The sequence below is a fragment of the Dasypus novemcinctus genome, chromosome 9 (assembly GCF_030445035.2).
Source record: "Dasypus novemcinctus isolate mDasNov1 chromosome 9, mDasNov1.1.hap2, whole genome shotgun sequence".
NCBI classification, from domain to species: domain Eukaryota; kingdom Metazoa; phylum Chordata; class Mammalia; order Cingulata; family Dasypodidae; genus Dasypus; species Dasypus novemcinctus.
This window is the reverse complement of record NC_080681.1, coordinates 27,932,146-27,951,892: the sequence shown is the minus strand read 5'-3', so window position 1 is coordinate 27,951,892 and position 19,747 is coordinate 27,932,146. Positions and strand designations below refer to the sequence as shown.

Genomic DNA, 19,747 nt, shown 5'->3' with positions numbered 1-19,747 from the left:
AATATATGCTATTAAATGTTATAGCTTAATATGTTCGATTGAGTGAATGTTGCCCCCCAGTAAAATAAGATGCTATCAACCCTACCTCAGTTCTTACATTGATTTTGAAGATTTTATTAGTCTGAGAAACCTAGAAATCTGAGGACCACTAATTTATGAGGTTTGGTTTTAGGAATTGGAAATGCTAAATAATGGAGGTAGAACAGGTTTGGGAGGGCATGCTCAGTTTAAAAGTAGTGAATTACAAGTTTAGTACGACATCAACATGAAGATGTCCAGAGGACAGATGGATCATGGAAGACAGAGCCTAATTAGAGGCTAGTTTATGGAGTTCTGGAGAAGGAGGTGAGCCTTGAGAGTGCTATGAAGACAATAGTAGAATGAGAAAATAAAAATACATAGCGTGACAGGTTTGGGGAGAGAAAGATCAAAAGGAGTCAAAGAAGGAGGCTGTCCACCTCAAGCCCCCTGTCTTAAACTTCTCTCTCTGATAACATGGACACTCTCCTAACCATACATGCTGCTCTCCATCATCATCACAAAGACTGGAGTGGGAATCACTCACCAGCAGTTTCCTTTTTTCTGAGGTTTCTACCTATAAAACTTGTACCCTTTTCTTTCCCTTTTTTTTTTTCCGGTTACTTTTGATTTATGAATGATTTGAACAGCATTTGTTAATTTTAGATTTGGCATCTCTCCAAGTCACTGCTTCCCAAATAATACCTTAGTGTCTAGCCAAAGCCCATAGCCTTGAAATGCCCATTCCCACAACCCTAAATTTCTGGGATACCATACAGTGGTCCAGACCCTGACCTCTCAAGCTCCACTACTCAGAGATGCCAGGGGCAAAGTGGGATGGTGGGTCAGCCAAACATAAACAAAAATGATGCAAATAGTGCCAAGTCCAAGGCCCTATCCAGTAGGTAAAAGGCCCACCATGAGTTACAGAACAGTACTAGAAAAACCAGAATGACTAAACGGTTATGGTAAAGAGGAAGGATGATAGTTGAGGTAAAATTAAAGACAAGAGGCTTTTGTTAGGAGATTGGAAACCAATGAAAGGAATCAAAATAAAGTAGGTGGTAAGAGATATTGTGAGTAGAGTCTCTTTCCTAAATGAGAAAAAGAGAATAAGAATTACATTATCGCAAGCAAACTTTTCCAGAAACATTCTATATAAATAAGGTTACTGTACCTACACTTAAGTAAATCATAGAGCAAGAATAAAACAGAGCAATTAGTCACAAAGTGAGAATATTAAGTTCCAGTAATATTCCCTGCAAGACCACACACTCTACCAGAGTATGTCCTATTTCACATTTCACCATTTTTATATTTTACATTGGCACAGTAAAACTTTTAAGTAATCATAATTGAAATTTACAAAATATTGATTTTCTTTCCACTAAGGGGCATAGAATTTGAGAAATGGATAGGTCCTCATCTGGTCCAAATGCACAGACAAAATAGTTTTCTTTACTGAATATAAAGCCTATCTCCTATCATATGTACCACCTAGATTTGAAAAATGTGTTATGCATGATTTTATACATATATATGTAACACATATGGATGGATATATATATTTTTATATTTATATATACATATATATAATATTTATATATTTTTAAGGAGGTACCAGGAATAGAAGTAGTTGAGACAGGCATTCAACTACTGAGCTACATTTGCTCCCTCTATCAATAAATATTTTGAACAAAACAGGGACAAGGACTTTAGGATATTCCATTGGTACAAATGCACATGAATTTTTAATCAGCTAAACATTTCTACTATACATTCCATATATTCTTATTTTATCCAAGTCTTTATCTATGTAAGATATTTCATATATACTGATTATATACCTTATAGACATGCTCAGATATATGAGCAGCAAAAATAAATAAAAAAGTACTTAGTCACTGGAATATGTGACTAAAATTGATTCCAAGTACCTACCTGTATATATCGGTGAATATACCAAGAAGCTTGCTTTCCATCATTCACTGATTCCACTGTAGTGTTAGCCATACCAACAACATCACCACCTGCAAACACCCATGGTTCACTGGTTTGCATAGTTTCTGGGTCTACTTCTGGGAGATCCCATCTGTTAAACTTTATAGGACTCAAAGCTTCCTTTACTGAAAAAAAAAAGTGGATGACAATAGGCAATGACTAATCTGAGCATCACATAATAATAATTTGAAAATTTAGAAAAATTATTATTTAATTACTTTTCTAGGGACTCAAACAACTGTTTTTAATGAACCATAAAAGTAGAAGGTTAATGAAATATCTGAATTAACAATGCATTCAGAGTGTACTGACTTAACCAACTCACTTGAAATATATTAATACCTCACATGTATGAAGTAAGACCAAAGATTTGGCCAATGCTTTGGTTCTGGTATTTCTGTCTCAGAGGTATGAGTCTATGAGGAAGGAAAAGTGCATCACTTTAAAAGAATATATAATGCATTTTCTAAAACTTCATTTTAATTTGAAACAATTATTTTCTGCTGTTCTTCAAATGAACCCAAACTTGTTCCTTGTATTTCATGGGTATCGTGGATTTGAGATGATGGTTAATCTTTTCCTTTCATAAGGTATTTATAAAACAAAACAAGATAAAATATTCTACACTTTCATCAATTATTTGCACTTAGTGTTAAACAAATTGATGGACCCAGGAATAGAACAAACTTATTTAGGTTGCAATTTATGTTTCATTTTGTAAATATCAACAAATACAAATATTACCATTAGTACTTTGTAGAAACTGCTCTGAAAATTATATTATAATTATTTGATAAATATGCTGAGTTCCAGTGAATCTAGAAGTATAATGGAAGAGGGAAGAGGTTGGATTCTTTTAAGAAACATCTACGGGAATCTGTAACTGGATACATTATCCTGAGATGTGGAAGGAAAAAAATTAATGTCGCTAAAGGAAAAGATTGATAAAGACAAGAAATGAATAAATGTAAAAGGCACCCTATCTGAGGGAGCCAAGTGAGTCATTGTTTAGGTCAGGATCATAGACCAATGGTCTCTCCAGGTGCTCGTGTCACAATTTTAAAGTACAGCATCTCAGGAGGGACTAAGGGAACTATTCATCACTCCAACTTAAAAGAGAAAATGACAATTTATACTAAAGGAAAAAAGTTTGAGAGATGTTAGAACAGAAAAGTCAGTCTTCGAAAAGATGAAAGAATCAAGTAGAATATAAAATAATCTATTAATAAAACCTGTTATTCTGGCATCTAAAGCCATTTTCTTTTAAACAAGAGATAAAAGCACAAAAAAAAATCCTGGCATCTATTTTCACTTAAGTATGTTAGACTTGTATTAAACTAGTAAGGGACTGCTGTTGATGGCGTTTGCCCCACAAGATGGGAGCTCCCATGGAACAGAATCATGCCCTTGCTGCGCTCCACTGTATCACAGTCTAGCTCAGTGCCCGGGGCGTAGGAGACGGCCCCGACTCGATGGATGGAGGAATGAACGAATATATGGATCACTGTCATCATACTCAGGTTTTTATTTAAGAATTTGCTGCTGTTTGAATTTATGTTATTTCACCTTTCGCAGAGAATAAAATTAAATATTCATGCAATTATTTTCAATACAGAATGGCATTTCGAGAAGTTTTTCTCATGTCTTTAAAGGTCACATGAAAAGAGTCCTTTATCCTTTGTTCCCCATTGCATAACAGATCGTCACTACCATCTGTTGACAATTACTTGAGTTGCAAGAAAGTCAATAGTGAGCATGATTCGTCAATTCAACCTATTTTAATAACAGCAACTGTAACATATCATTATTGAATGATTTATGTTTGTGAGTTGTATACATAGATAAGGAGTAAAAAATAATTCCTTTATGTAGAAATGTCCTTATTTGTTCAAAACTTTGATCTAACTTTGGCCCATACAGTGCCCTGAAATAAACATGATTTTTAAATGAGAAAGAATTCAAAACTATTTCACTAGAAGATCAAAGTTCTTTCATACATTTATCTCATGTTTTAGAGAAATACCCCTGAAAATTACGCACAGACTTCACTCTAAGTTTTCTTTCATAGTGAAGATTATCTCAGCCCTCTTTTAAAAATTATCTACTGAATTTTCCTACTGTTCTTTAACATGTTGTTTCATTCCAGAAATAAATAGTAGCTGAAGATGATGTTATTAACATGTTTTAGTAAAGCACACAAAAATAAAAAATAGAGGCAACTTGCATCAGTTTTAAAATCTGATATTTTGATTTGTCAGTATCTACAAAAATTATTGAAAAAGTAGAATATGGACAACTGATACAAATATAGGAAATGTTACAGTAGGTCAGCAATGTTGTCTGACTGTGGTACATCAATCAAAGAATGACTGTTCATCACAACTTGAACATCAAATGGTTAGGATTATTTTTCTGTAGGCACAAAAGACTTTATTTAAGCCTATGTAATACAGAGCATTCATAAATTTATTGAAACTTTGTAGAACCTAATTATGGATCCAAAGAGCATGCTCTATATTTTCCCCAGCTCTTTTGAGAAGTTATTTTTACAATTTGACCATAATTTTTTTAAGCTCCAAAGTATTTACCTTAGAACTCAAATCAAGGAGTCACTGAAAAAAACCCATGTGCATTTTATTCATAACTAGTTAGTAAAGAGTTCATTTTTCTCACTGCCTCTCATGAGGAAGACTTTCGCCCTCCTCATCATTGTAAATGTCCTTTTATAAACTCCTCATAGTTCTTACAATCCTGCTGAAGTATTTAACTTAGATTACAATGAAAACAAATCTCAGAAGCATATCTTCTGTTCTGCTTTTATCCAGCTTGGAAAGAATGAAAGCATAAGTGGATGAAAAATGTATATTTACATTTGCAAACCAAATAACTGCTTACCATCTCCTATGAAGTGTTAAATGAATATTAATAGAAGGGTTGTATTTTTTTTTCCTTTCTTGTTTATAAAATTAAGGGGAAGAAGGGATTTTCTGTTATGCTTATGCCCAGTTTTCCTGCAGATTTCCATGAGACTACAATTTGATGGAGACTGCAGCATATGTCCCAGTGGCTCGACAGTTGAACAGAAAAAGAACTTAAGAGAGAACCCTAAAACATGCTTATTCACAGTCTACATTATTCTGCAAATGGGAGAGAAATGTGTGAGATGATATGGTGTCTGAAATTTTATGCAGTCTTTAAAAAGAACTAAAACATCCTTAATTCATACCAAACACTCAAGATTTATGTTAATTTTTTGCTTTAATTACTACTATGTTCAAATGAGCTTATTGAAAAAAAACAAAGACACTCTGCAGTAGCTTTATACCAAGAAATGGTTTTGAAATAGGAACTTCTAGTCAATTTAATGATATGCATGAAATGATTTTTTTATATAGACTTAATTGTATTGTGACACACAAGTTCTTCAATAAGCCACAGCTTAAAATTGCAGAAACTGTCCCTCAGGGACACATCACTAGCAGATGCAGATTGCCAAGGTCAATTAAACTGATGTAGCTGTGCTGTCATATATGTAGAAGAGAAACCCACAACATATGACAAGTATATTTCTCAGTATTTATAAAAAGATGTCAAGAATGTTATATTTTAGTACATAAATATAAATTAATTCTCCATAAACAATGAAACAATACAACAAAAACCATTTGAAGAAGGATTATACGTATTCTTTGGAGTGTTTGGTGTGTTATAAAACAATGAGGGGTACAATAATTTCAACATTGATAATGAATTATTATTTTGAAAACATAGATGAATTCATGTATGTGCTTATTTAATTTTATATAACCTATTACCTAGTAGAACCAAAGCACAATGAAACAAAAAGGTGAGCTGAGGAGCTGAGGCGATATTCAGAGCTGAGAGCAAAATCTCAGCAAGATCAAATAAATTCTAATTACAGGGCCAGGATATCACATTTCTGTTTAAATAGAATAACCTGGGGTAAGGAATGTATAGAAATGGAGGATGCCTTTAACTAAGAATATCAAGTCCAGAAGGCCTGAGCTTTGTCTTCACATCACCCTTCTGTCTCTAAATATTTTAATTAATATGCTATCCCCCAAAACAATGGCGATCAAAATGAAGACCAATAACTGCATTCTGCAAACCCCTTAAAGGGTACCTTGATTATGTGCCTTTTTGCTCCTCCAGGATGTCAATTACCATCTCTGATTTCTTTTTAGCATGGGATATTTCATGTTTTCTATTTCTCCTTTAATCACCTATTTTGAAAAACTTTGGTTTTGACATGGTTCCCACTGCCCTTCTACATCTTCCTTTACCTAATTCATTAGGTTAATTTACACTGTCTACTTTTTCACCATCCAACCATACCTTACTGCCTGTCCCTCTAATGAAAATATTGTCCCCATGGCCACCATATTCACCAGTTCTCTTTCCTTGAGCCTTTCTGTACCATTCAACAGTTGAATCATCCTTGATTTTGAAAGTATCTTTCTTTGATCTGCAGAATGCCACTCTCTTGGGGCTACCTTATTTTTTAACTGTCTTTCTCAGGCTCCAACTTCTCCTCATCTCCTCATCTTTCTCTTTCCAGCTCTTAATTATTCCATCCAACACATAATCTGTGTCAGAAATTAGTTATCTTGTACTATCAACTTCACCTCTATGAAAATAATCTCAAATTCTACCTTGAGCTCTTACTAGAGGCCAGGGATATGGGGCCTCATATTTGGGAAGCCGGCACTCAACCACTGAGACTCATGGGCTTCCCTGAGCTGTTTTTAAATTTGTTTTGCTTGTTGTTTATTTTCGTTTTAACAGGAGGCACTAGAAACTGAACCTAGAACCTCCAATGTGGGTGGTGGGCACTCAGCTGCTTGAGCCATATCCATTCCCTCATATTTTATTATGGCCTGGATGCTCTATTGTCCCTCCCAAATCATCACATCCAGAACTCAGTTCACCCAGCTATCTGTGGGCTTTTCCAACTAGGTCTTCAACATTTTCTGGCCATTTCATGACATTAAATAAGCATGCTCTTTCACTTCCCCATTTGTCATAACCACCACTCACACCCTTTCTATTCACCTCAAACATCTGACTGACCTGATGCAATTAAGTCCTTGCCTCATATTTCATAAGGAATATGGAAGCCATCACATCGAAAATCCCTTGTCTTCTCACCACCAAAACTACAAACCTACTTTATCTGAACAAATTCTTTCTTCTCCTTCCTATTCCCATGAAAGAAATACCCCCTCCTCTTATCAAAGGCCAGTACCTGCACATGGGCCACAGAATTTTCTTCCTACCTCGTAGAGATTTTGTTCCCTAGGTCATAGCCTCTCCTCTCTGTTGTTGTCTACTCTCTCCGTATTAGATGTTTCCCATAAGCATTCAAATGTACATAGTATCTCCCATTTTTTAAACCATTCAAGACCTGCATTTGTCTTCCAAAGCTTCACTAAAACTCTTTTTTCATTAGGTTGGTACATTAGCTCCAGGTTGCCAAATCCAGTGTCTCTTCTCAGTGTTTACCTTGTTTCAGGGCCAGGAGTAAGATGCAGTGAGTGAGGCGACAAAAGAGCAAAATGTAAAAAGGTCCTCACTGTCAGGGCCATGCAAATGGAGGGAGGTACCTCACTGCCTTCACTCAGTTGTGTGAAGGCAACTTCACTCACTGCCCTCCTAGACTGCTCATTCAACAGAGGATGACTGTTCCTCAGAGAAATCCGTTATCTTGCCATAGATGATACTATACTTTCTGCTCTTCCACCTGTAGTCATTATCACTGGCACAGACCAGAAAAGAGCCTTAAAATCCTGGTATTTATCTTTGAGTCTCTCTTCAGTTATCCCAGTATCCTGTCAGTAACCAAGTTCCGACAATTCATTGCATTTATATCATTCTCATTTAATGATGAGTGTAAAGAAAAGCAAGTGGTACATATCCGTCCCTCATAAGTGGCAGGAATAATGCTTGACATTTCCAGACAATATCTCATTCAGACTACAAAACAATTTTTAAGATAGGCATTATCATCTTAAATGCAAGTCCTTCTTGCCTGCCAAACTTTGTGAGAAGAAAAGAGAAAGTCAGGATGCATGAGCTAAGAATAATCTGTCAATACATCACCGGTAGCAACCATTAGATTAACTGAAATAAAACAAGCAGGGGTTGAAGGGACAGCAAAGAGTTTTAGGACATTTTCTCCAATGGAACATTTTCTTCTTCAATGGAACCTTTTCTTTTCCTTCTTTGTTAAAACTAAACACTTATTCCTCTGTATCCTGTCAGGCCTTGTATGGACATCTAATTTAGCAACTTGTGACTTTATTTCAGTTATTTGCTTTGCCTTGATTACTCCTTGAGGTCAAGATTGATATCTGAGTCAGCTTCTTCCCCAGCGTCTAGCACATAAGATGGCACATAAGGGGAACCCAATAAATGTGTTTTAGGTTAAAAAATGTAATAATTGTTCCATTTATTTAGCATTCCTACTATCCTGCATTAAGTATTTTTTGCAGATCTTACTTTCCTTTAGATAGGAAAGTCAAATATTCCCCTTTTATTGTTTTTTTTTTTTTTTTAAATACAAGCTTCTAGAGTCACTAGAATAGACACTTGCTTAATTTGATTTAACTATTTGCTTCCCCTGCTGCTATGATTAGATAATTTCCAGGCTTGTTATGCTTAAAGAATTCAGGCAATGAAAAGGGACAGATCTCATCTCCCCCCACCTCTCCATGCTCAGGCTAAACCTAGGCTTCTCCAAGTTAAATAGAAAGCATGGATGGCAATAAGAGCCTATAGCAAATCTTTTGTTTTACGTGAATTCGATTGGGGGTTTCATTCCCATTTCCTAAAATGACCAACTAATAAATTCATATTTAAAATTGTCCAAGCACTTCACCTTGATTTGCTTATTTTTCAGCAATAATTTCACCTACTTAAGACTCTAAACTCCTTGAAGATTTGATTTCATTTTCTCTGGTAGATAAATCCTCAAAGAGGTCAGTGTCCTTGAAGTAAATATATGGGGATTGGTTTCAAATTCTCTGTTGGATTCTGAAATGCTGCACTTTGATTTGCTTATTTATATTCAATGATACCATCTACTTAAGACTACAAACTCCTTGAAGGAACAGATCATCCTTTAATCTGATTTGGACCATAATCATAATAATTCTATGCACATTTGGATGCTTAATACTTTTTGATAATTATGAGACAGTGAAAACAGTAGAAAGGCTGCTGAAATATTTTATATATACTTTACAGTGAAAGAATTTATTTAAATGCTGCATGATGCCATAGAGTGATATAAATAATTGCAAAAAGAGGTTAATAAAAGGATTAATATATTATAAAATCTTCATTTGCTGCATTTAAAGCATAAAGAAAAAAAAGCCAGTAGTAAATTATACTACTCATAAAAACAATATTATTAAAATATAAGTGAATACTGAAAAATATTTTAATTAACAAAATAAATCAAATGGAAAAGATTCCCTAAATAGAGCTTTAAAAGTAAGTCTATGTGTGTTTGACTGCCATGACTAATTATGTATCCATGTAATGTGTGTTCAATTTGGGCTTATTTAAATAGCAGAAATGCTCATTAGCTGCAGTATATCTGTGAAGCTTCAGTAAACAGTTTAATGGTTTTTATGTTTAACCAATTTCATAAGTTCCTGTAATTTTAGCTTTAGCAGCTCATTAATGTTATTTTTTGATATCCATCTTACGATTTTTTTCTTCCTTGTCAATCGGCAGAAGGCACTTCAATGCAAACTTAAAACAGTAAAAATTTGTTAAACAATTTTAGTATGTAAATAATGCATGATTCAAAAGTATAGCTTTTTCAGATACAACCCCCAGATATTGGTTCCTTTGAGGGCTAAAGAGACCCACGGGAGTTATGGTCATGGCCGATGGGGTTAACTACCAGGGCAGATGGCCCCTCTTTGGAAATGGTGTTTATGTGTGATGAATCTGGACTCAGATGGGATCTCCCTTCATAAGACTTTCATGCCAATGTGTTGGAGGTGCAGTTAATGTTGGGGTTTAAGATATATTTAGGGGATTTGAATCTCTGGACTGACAATGTGATAGCCAGATCCTGAGCCTCAAGAGACTCCAGCACCTACAATCTGATTTATTGGACTTACCACACTCAGCTAAGATGGAGTTGAAGAAGGACAACCACCACACCATGGAGCCTAGAGTGATTACAACTGAAAATGGGAGGACTGCATCCAGCATCCATGTGGAATCTGAGCCTCCTCTTGACATAGAGGTGCAATGGACACAACCAATCCAATGTCCACATAGAAGAGGTGGCATTGGAATGGGAAAAGTGGACATAGTGGACGAAGGTGGGGAAAGGCAGGAAGAGATGAGAGGTGGAGGCATCTTTGGGACATGGAGCTGCCCTGGATGGTACTTCAGAGGCAATCACCGGACATTGTAAATCCTCACAGGGCCCACTGGATGGAATGGAGGAGAGTATGGGCTATGATGTGAACCAATGTATATGAGGTGCAGAGGTGCCCAAAGATGTACTTACCAAATCCAATGGATGTGTCATGATGATGGGAACGAGTGTTGTTGGGGTGGGGAGAGGGGGGGTGGGGGGATGGGGTTGAATGGGACCTCACATATATATTTTTAATGTAATATTATTACAAAGTCAATAAAAAATAAAAAAATTAAAAAAAAAAGATAAAAAAAAAAGTATAGCTTTTTATATAGAGTTCATGTTGTAGTATCATGTAGTCAAAAATATCTTTGGTATTGGAAAAGATTATATTGGTAGAGTTCATGACAATAATGGCAAGCATTTATTCAGTGCTTCCCATGTGACTGGTTCTGAAATAGTCACTGTATGTAATGCTCTTTTAAACCTTCACAGAGTAAGTATTATCTCAATTTTATAGATGAGGAAAACTTAGGCTGAGATGAGTTGCCCAGGTCATACCCCTAGGATTTGAGCCTAACTGCAAATCAAATTCAGATTATTAACTAGGAAAGCCTGGAGGTTTTCAGGGACATTTGGAGATACACACCTAGAGCTGGGGGGGTGGGGAGGGGTGGGGCAGAATCTTGGGAATAGACACAGTCACAAGAATGGGTAAAGTTCCTGAAGAAAGAATGCAAATGCAGGTGAAAATAGAGCCCTTAAAGTGGTAGCAAAAGTAAACTGAATTAAAGCCAGAAGAGGAAGCATCCAGAGTTACAGGAGAATCAAGATATTTCTGAGCCACACAAGCTAAATGAAGAGAATTCCAACAAGTGTCAAATATAAGATAAATCTAAGGAAGAGAACCACATTTGGTGATTCGAAGGTCAATCAGATGTTAAAAGATTGCTGTATTACTCAGCCAAAGGGGTGCTGATGCAAAATACCAGAAATCTGTTGGCTTTTATAAAAGTATTTATTTGGGGTAGAAGCTTACACTTACCAGGCCATAAAGCACAAGTTACTTCCCTCACCAAAGTCTACTGCCACATGTTGGAGCAAGATGGCTGCCGGAGACTGCCTGAACAGTCCACTATTCAGGCTTCTTGGGTTCCTCTTCCCAGGCCTCCGTTTCTCTCCAGGCTCAGCTGCTCTACTCTCTCTGCTAGGCTAGCTGTGGACTATTAGGCAAATGGCTCTGTTCTCCCCACCCCACCCCCCAGCTTCTGCAGTGTTTAAGGAAACATCTCTATTCCTGTGTTCTTCCCTGTGTGTTTATTTTCTGGATTCCAATATAAAAACTCCAACTTCCCTTCTCTGCAGTACAGTTTCTCTGTGAGTCCCCACCCACCAAGAGGTGGGGACTCAACTTCCTACTGATGTGGCCCAATCAAAGCCTTAATCATTATTTAATCAAGTAAAAGCAAAACCTCCAAATCCAATACACTCTAATATACACAGAGTAAAAGACTAGTCTACAACATAATCCAATATTTCTTTTTGGAATTCATCAATAATGCCAAACTGCTACAATGGCACAGTTAAATAACAAAGGCAAAAGGCACTGGTTAAGAAGAGAGTACCTGGCAAAGATGGAGAGGTAGTGCAAACTTTTTAAAGATGGTTTGGCAATGATTGCATGGGAAAAATTTAAGACAGAATATTGCATTCATTCATTCAATTAATAATTATTGTCTACCATGTGTAAATCCTGCTGAAGACACTATAGTAAACCACAGATAAAGTACTTGTTCTTGTGGGATATATCTTATGAGTTAGCATAAGATGAAAATTACAATGCATATAAGTAAGTGAACCTGAGAATACTCAAAAATGCTTATGGAGAGAAGTACATTAAAGAGAGACTTATATGGTTGGGGGGGGGGTGGTGAGAAGCAGGAGAGAGGGGTGCTTTTTTGTAGGTGGGCATGGGGAGTTAGACCCTGTTTGATGAGATGACATCAGCCCTGAGAAATAAAGGAGAATGACCCAGCCACGTGAAGATCTGGAGGCAGACTGTGCACAGTTGCAGAGACCTTATGGAGGAGGTGAGGTTCACTTGAGGAGGAGAAGGGAGGCCTCTGTGGATGGAGAAAAGGAAGCAAGATGGAGGAGCCGAGGCCTGAGAGACAGGCGAGCCAGATCATGGAGGGTTCTATAAGCCATGGTAGGAATTTTGTTCTAAATAAAGTAGGAAACCACTGCAGGATTTGGAACAAGGGAGTGTAATGATTAAGTTTATGTTTATAAAGAAAATTCTGGTGGGATTATATGAAAGCGAGTAGAAGCAGGGCAACCAGTTGGGATGGCATTTCTCAGTGCATCCTTGATCTTTCCCTCAACACAGGGAGTGCTGGCTGGACTTCACATGTCAACACTACTTCCAGAAGTTTTTGGGACTTATCTGTGGGGACATGAAGATAAAGCCATCATTTCATTATTTTTATCCAAACATTTATCCATCTCTTCAATCATTTAGTGAATACCTGTTGATGGAGGGACTTTGCTGGTTTCTTTGGATTAAAATACGAATAAATTATCCTGCAGTCTTATTGTCAATATAGTTTGGGAAAAAAAATATAGAATGAAATAGTAGAAGGCTAAGGGCCCCAAATGAGGAGCATATTAGCATATTTAACCCATGCTCCCTCTGTGAGAGGAACTTGCTTAATTGGCATGCCTCTTAAGCACTCCAGCATCCACCAGCAGTGTAATAAAATTGAGATACCATAGTCTAACACTAAAACCATTTCATGAATTTCAGCAAAATATTTTTTTTTTAATTTTTTAATTTTTTATTGACTTTGTAATAATATTACATTAAAAATATATACGTGAGGTCCCATTCAACCCCACCCCCCCTCAGCAAAATATTTTTATTCTGTTTCTCATTGTATGCCCTATGACCTAGCCAAATGAACTGTTTCATGCATTTATTCAGCTTGTTGACTCTGACTGGAATGAACTCTTTCGTGTCTGTATTCTCTTATTTCCAACTCAGTCCTCCTCTTTATAATGTTGCTGCCTCCATAAACCCTTTTCTGATTCCTCCAACAGGAAGTCATTTCTCCATCCTATGTGTTAATAATCGATAGCCGTTTATTTGTTCCTCCTTTAGTCACTCTTCATCTATTGGCATTTTTATATATGTGGATTCTCATTCCTCTATTAGACTGCAAAGTCATGTAGACAGGGACAATGTATACATTTTGGTGCACCCTGAAAAACCTAACACAGTATCTTTTATACTCAATAATTAGAGAATGAAAGAATGGGAAGTAAGATGCCCTGCATATGAAGGGAAAAGAGAAACAAATTAGAAGGATTTCAAAGTTAAATTGAAGCATTTGGGGAGGATAATTGTAGATTTTTAAGAATGGGAGTAATGAGTGACACTGGTGATGTAGAAGTTCAGTTGGCAGCAGTGTGCAAATACAGGAGTAAACACTGAGCCATGTTAAACCAAGTGAACTGTCAACACACTACACAGAGGGCTTGGAAAATCATTGGACACTTAGACACATACAGCATCATATGCTAGACATGTTCACACACTTGAAGGGGAAAAATGGTGATAAAACTAACAGTGCTTTGAAAACACTTTAAAGAGCTTCATAATTACAAAATATTATGACATGGCTGTCATGTAAACAAAAGGTTGGTACCGTATACCGTTAATCCATATACAGCTTTGGCAGGACCCCTCAATGGATGTTAAAGTTGGTGCTAATTTCCCCCTACAGCAATGCCTGCCTATTTGGGAAATCTAATAAATTGCAAGTACATATTACCTTTTAACTGGGTAGCTTCCATATTTGGTAGCTAGGTATGAAGTATTATTCAATGTGATTCTCCAACTGATAGAATAACTTATATTAAACAGGTATGTTGGCCTTTTTATATTAAGCTTTAAGCCAAGTACACAAATGAAAATTAATTAGCAATAGTAATCTCAATCTGCAATACGAAATTCATATTACTAATGCCATTAGTATATAGTCTCTATCATGTTATAATTTAACTGAATTTTACATCTTGATTTTGCATTCATGATACCTTAATGCAGTTTAACATTTCATAAGAATATTAGGTTTTAGAATAAGATTTTAATATACCATAATTTAATTAGTATTAAAAGATAAATGTAATAGGCCATGGTCAATAAGGCACAGGACATCTATTACACTCACTATATACTGAATAATATTGGCTACTTTTTATGGTTTTTGTTCCCTGAACAATTTTGTTACTTTTCCATTTTCTATTTTCTTTCCGCAACAAAACTTGTTACATACCACTGCTCTACTTCTTATATGTAATCTTTGATTTGATGAAAAATTACTGATTTATCCACTGTCTCCCTGTAAGAATGCATATGATATCACCACTAGTGAAACCTGGAAAATAAAGATAAGGAAAGGCTCTGAACAGAAGTATTCACTGGGGAAACAAACCTATTCCTATGGAGTTATTAAAGGGAAGTAAAATAATTACAAAAATATCATGTAGTGCTTCAGATGGATGTCTAAGGCAGTTATAAGTGATGTGATGTTGATTCCAAATCACTTTCAACACTGTTATCAGTTTTGACCTCCCCTCCTCATCACCTCCACCCTTTAGAATAATTCCAAAGAAAAACTGTGCAAGGATTCCATTATTTTGGATGGCTATTCTGCAGAAACCCCAGTATTTAAATAGATTCCACCACTGCATCCTCTCCTGAACAGTATATTTTATCATAGAAAAACAATATATCTCCCAGCCAGAAAAAATTCTTTCCGAGAACAAGAGCAATTTTTAAGAAAGCAAGTACATTATTACGACTAGGTAGCAGAGAATGCTTGTTAGCCAAATTATAGGTAAAAATAAATAAGAAATTGTACTGGGAAGACTGCAAAGGGTCCTTCTCATATCTTGGTCAACAAGTCATGTAATATTTTTCAAGCATTATGAAACAAAATGGCAGAATAAGGAACCACATAATATATTAGTAAGAGAGGGAAGGCACCCCACCATGGAATAAAACTATCCTTGATGCCATATTCTTCTTAAGATATTTATCATCTGAAAAACAGTCATAATGAAAGCTAACTCTTCTCTTCAAAATATTGTAGGTGGAATGCTTCTGGAGTCAAAGAGATATACTACATATATTATTTTGTCATACTTCTAAAATTTGTTATCTAAATGATGAACCACAAGACCTTCCATTCATTAAGTCAGTCAATGAATAGCCAAAGTTCCATGCCCTGAGATACGGCAGTAAAATGGCAGACAAATGATATGCAATGATTCTGGTATCTGTTTTTCATCATTCTCTATTTTCTGAGTTCTAGTATCCCATTTCCAGATGGTGAACAGATTAGTAAGTCCAAATGAAATGAATCACCTTTCCCTCAGATCTGTTCTACCTGCTGTATTCATGAGTTCTATCAGCATTATGAACACCTAATCCAACTTCTAACCTCAATACTCCATATTCAAGGTGTTTATAAAATAGATGACCAAATCCTGACTGCTTTATTTAAGAAATATCAACTGACTCTGAGTTTTCTTTTGTGTGCCTACCTTTTTTTTGCTTTAATCTAGACCTCATTTAGTAGTCACTTTAACTACTGAAAACAACCTTTTTAGCTAGTTTCATTGATACTCGTCTGTCTTAATTCCAGGTCATCTTTTTCAACATGCCACTGTGAAGATGCTTATTCCACATTCCTCATGCTTCCTTCCATATGGAGAAACAATCATTGGCATAACACTCGTGATGTCTCTCTTTAACTTACTTAAATCTCCAAAAGCTGAAATTAGCTACTATGATTAGTGAATATGGAAGAAAAAGTTAGACATGCATAATCTACCCTTGCCATGCCTATACCTTTGAGGCTGCCTATTTGAGCACAGGTTCTATCTCTTCCTTCATCCTGAAAATCCTATTGTGGCCATTTTCTATAGGAGGACCTACCTTACTGGGTCATAACCTGTGATTGGGTGGGTAACTTTGCCTAATTCCAGCATTCAATATTACAAAACACTTGTCCACTATATGAACCACTGCAACTGGTTTTTCCTTGGTTTCTAACTCCCAGCTCTATGAAGAGTATTATAAATAATTCAACAGCTAGTCAGAGAGTTGGAAAATTCCCAAACCAGAGTTACCTCATTAAAAATAAAGATATCCTCCATATTTAAAGCCCCTACTTGTCACCCAAAATCTACAGGAGAAAAATTCAAGATCCCCGATTTCACATATAAATCCCAGGACTCTACAAAAATGTGCAGCCAAATTTCCTGCCATCTTATCCTATTCACTCTGCCCCCTCATCCCACACATCATCTGTTCCAGCTAATCAGAATTTCTCACCATTTAGTCATGTGACACTATTTTGTCAGTCCATACCTTTGCATATGACATTCCCTCTGACAGAGAAATGCTTAGTCAAGCTCTAAAACCATTTCAAATGTGACCTCAAATTAGCATATTATATGCATTTATATATAGATAGCAAGGTATGCATTTACATGTCTGTTTCTCCATTAGCCTATAAGCCCCTGAAAGGCAGAGTTTATATTTTATCCATGCCTGTAGCGTTAGTAGACATTACCTAGAACAGAGTGGGACATGAATAAATGCTTACTGCTTAGGTGAATAAATAAGAGAATAGTAGAAATCACATAATAAAAAGAGCTGCTTTTTACTGGAAAATGGAAAATGCAGATCTTCATTTATGAAGATGAGAATATGTATAAAATCAGTAGGCTGGTGACAACTTTCTAAAGGTATAATTTTTTTTTACAGCTTTAACAAATGAATGTAAAATGGTTATTTAATCTAGAAGTAGGATGCTAAACAGGTTGCATAATCTCCCTCCTTCCACCCCCATTCTACCTGGAAACTCCTACACATCACTCAGACTTCAGCTTTCCATGGACTCCTAGACTCTGTGCTCAAATATTCTAAACTTCTTAGGCATAATTTATTGTATTTATCTTTCCACAATTCTATCCCCAGAACCTAGCTCTGCCTGGAATAAAAGGCCATCAGAAATTATTAAACACATAATTCTGTAAAATGAGAGAACTAGTTTATAATGTTTCTTACGTCCCTTCTAGCATATCTGGAAATAAAAGAAAGAAAAACCTCAGTGCAAGTTATTACATTGCAGTATATATAGCATATTACACTGAATGGACAATTTTATTTCTTGACTCTGTCTCATTCATTCCAGGTTATATTAAAAATAAACAATTAGCAAAGTTTTTTTTTAATCACTCAAAAGTGTTTTCTATCTAATAAGAAAGGGCAGTATTCCTTAAACTCTTCTTTGAAATGTTACTGCAGGGAAGCGGGTGTGGCTCAACTGATAGAGCATCCATTTACCATATGGAGTGTCCAGGGTTCAATCCCCAGAGCCTCCTGACCCATGTGATAAGCTGGCCCACGTGTAGTGCTGCCATGCACAAGGTGTACTGTGCCATGCAGGGATGCCCCCACAGAGGGGTGCCCCATGTGCAAGGTGTGAGACCCTCAAGGAGAGCCACCCTGTGTGAAAAAAGCGCAGCCCACCAAGGAGTGGTGCTGCACACATGGAAAGCTGATGCAGCAAGATGACGCAACAAAAAAGAGATACAGATTCCCAGTGCTGCCTGATAATACAAGCGGATGCAGAAGAACACACAGCGAATGGGCACAGGGCGGACAATGGGGGGGAAGGGGAGAGAAATAAAATAAATCTTAAAAAAAATGTTACTGCACATATTTCTGTTTATAAAAAAAATGTTAGGAATATGACAAAGTATGAAACTTCTTAATTTGGTACATCATTCCTTCCCCCATCCCTTGCAGAAGAAGAATTGTGCAAGCTGAAGGCCATAAATGGATTATCATTTAAAGAAAATTTAGATGAATCACTAAGTGCCATCTTCTTGAAGAAGATGTTTCATTGCTGAAGAGTGGAGCATGTTGGTAACAAAAAAATAAATAAAGAGGGTTATTAAAATGATACAAAGTTTTCCTTTCCATTAGTGAATTACCAAATAAGTATCATTTTAAGGAGGAATAAAACAAATCAAATATATGGATTCCATTTTTTAATAAAAAGCACAGGTAAATGTAACCATTATTATTGGGCATGGCTCATCTAGTGCCCCTCATAAAAATAAAGTATTCCCCCCCTAGGTCTTTCACAACAACTAAATAATTTTTAAAAATAATGGACACATTGAAAACTTCCTGAAACCCCAGTGTCCTCAGGATCTTATGCAGGCCATTTCTTGCCTAACTTATAACTTCTAGTCCCAACTTAAGGCAAATTAACCTATGGCCTGCACCTTTTAAAACTGCAACTGAATCAAAGCTACTCTCAAAGATGATATTGACAGAATGTTTGGTTTTTCCCATGAAGTTTTCAAAAACCTTTCTGAGGGTCTTATAATAAGAGGAACTGATGAGCAATTTAAAAATCTTCCCCACCCAACACTCTCCTCTGTGGAATTAACTGCAATTAATGATCTCAAGAAGTTGGTTTCTAAGGGTACTATTAAAGATTCAGCAATATCTGGTCTCAGAGTTTTCTAGTTATCTCTTATCCCTAGGGAGATGAGCAGATTTTTTTTAAAAAGTAGGTACTCAGGGTAGTATATAAAATTCTTTCCTAGGAGAAGTCACACATGCCCTAGCCAGGACCACAAAACTCAGTCACCTCGTGTGTTCTCCTGAGCAGTGCTGTATTACATTATGCTGAGTCAGTTTTAGTGTTTATTGTCACTACTCATCCTATTCTTCATTGCAGAAACATAGATCTTTAATCTCATTACTCCATCCCAACATTTTCAAGCCCTTAACATCTCAAATTATCCTCAAAAGGACTTTTAATCATACCTTTTAAAAATAAGAATAAGCAATCTTAGATTAGCCAAACAAAAAATTTAGCCCAATTTCATCATAAGAGGAAAAAATAAAGTTACTTAAAAATCCATTGCTCTTTAAATGATATATGGGAACTCACACTGGAGGTTTCTAACAACTATAAATTAGTTTAAAAATTCCTTTCAATGGTATTTTATACCATTTCACAACTAGTAGTTTGTTACAAGCAGAAAGAGAAGTGAGGTTAATATGAAATAAGCAAGACATCTCCTAAACCTGACAATGTTCAAACAAGCAAAGGAGATAGTGGTGTTTAGCAGAAAAGGAGACACACACACACACACACATATATATATGTAAATATATATACACACACATATATATATTTAAATGCCAGTTAGTGGTAGTTTGTGCAT

General features: G+C 36.0%; 1 protein-coding gene across 3 annotated transcripts in view; it reads right to left on the bottom strand.

Annotated features, from left to right (window-relative positions):
• The window catches only part of DPYD (dihydropyrimidine dehydrogenase), a 982,193-nt gene that overhangs the window by 522,349 nt on the left and 440,097 nt on the right, over positions 1-19,747 (bottom strand). For all 3 annotated transcript variants that reach the window (XM_058303142.1, XM_058303141.2, XM_058303140.2), the window contains exon 12: positions 1,960-2,144. In XM_058303142.1, coding sequence (XP_058159125.1) covers positions 1,960-2,144 — 185 coding nt within the window. The remainder of the gene's footprint in view (positions 1-1,959; positions 2,145-19,747) is intronic.